The sequence below is a fragment of the Trichinella spiralis genome (assembly GCF_000181795.1).
Source record: "Trichinella spiralis strain ISS 195 chromosome Unknown Scfld2640, whole genome shotgun sequence".
NCBI classification, from domain to species: domain Eukaryota; kingdom Metazoa; phylum Nematoda; class Enoplea; order Trichinellida; family Trichinellidae; genus Trichinella; species Trichinella spiralis.
In genome coordinates this window covers 1-637 of record NW_003529579.1, presented here as the reverse complement: position 1 = coordinate 637, position 637 = coordinate 1, and the positions used below count along the sequence as shown (strand labels likewise).

General features: G+C 33.8%; 1 protein-coding gene across 1 annotated transcript; it reads right to left on the bottom strand.

Moving 5' to 3' along the window:
- Window positions 1-264: 264 nt before the first annotated feature.
- On the bottom strand, window positions 265-602 carry Tsp_15897 (putative PAN domain protein; the record flags this gene model as incomplete). Its single annotated transcript, XM_003368342.1, has 1 exon — window positions 265-602. A coding segment is annotated over one exon (338 nt), but the record flags the coding sequence as incomplete, so codon positions are not given.
- Between the last annotated feature and the right edge of the window lie 35 nt (window positions 603-637).

Sequence of the window (637 nt, the reverse complement as noted above, 5' to 3'; positions counted from 1 at the left end):
TGCTCTCTATAGGTTGAGGTCATCACTACAAATTACAAAATATGCACTGTAGGATATACTTTTGCGCCTTTATATCACTAAAATTGCATAAAATCAAGATTAATTCTTTCTTTCATCACCCAAATGTTAGCTCGAATGATATAAATACACGTTCAGCAATATACATATTGATAAGTTTGTCTTTATTGTGATAATAATCAGATTTAATTAAAGTTTGAAATGCATTGTGATTATTGCGTGTAGTGATAACACGTAATTCTTTGACTATGCAGACAATGTGTATCTTATGTTTGGTTCACAAAAAAGCAGCTCTGCAAAAACAGAATCATTTTCTCTGATGAAATGATTTTGCAAATGAGTCATTCGTTCTAACAGAAAGCAGCTTTGATGAATGAAGTAAATAGCTGCGCAGTGGCCTGCGTGCATAACTGCTGCACAGTTTGTTACACATTCTTGCAGAGTAGCTATATTTCGTATTTCTATTATAACTGACCAACCGGTTAAAAATAAAGGTTCATAAAATTCCAGTTGACAAACTTCATCCAGAATCGGACAGACATGCAATTCAGGTGGATCGTTGTCAGCACGTTCGTTTTCTCTGTCTGAAACAAAAGAATTAAAAATAGCAAGCAAGTTA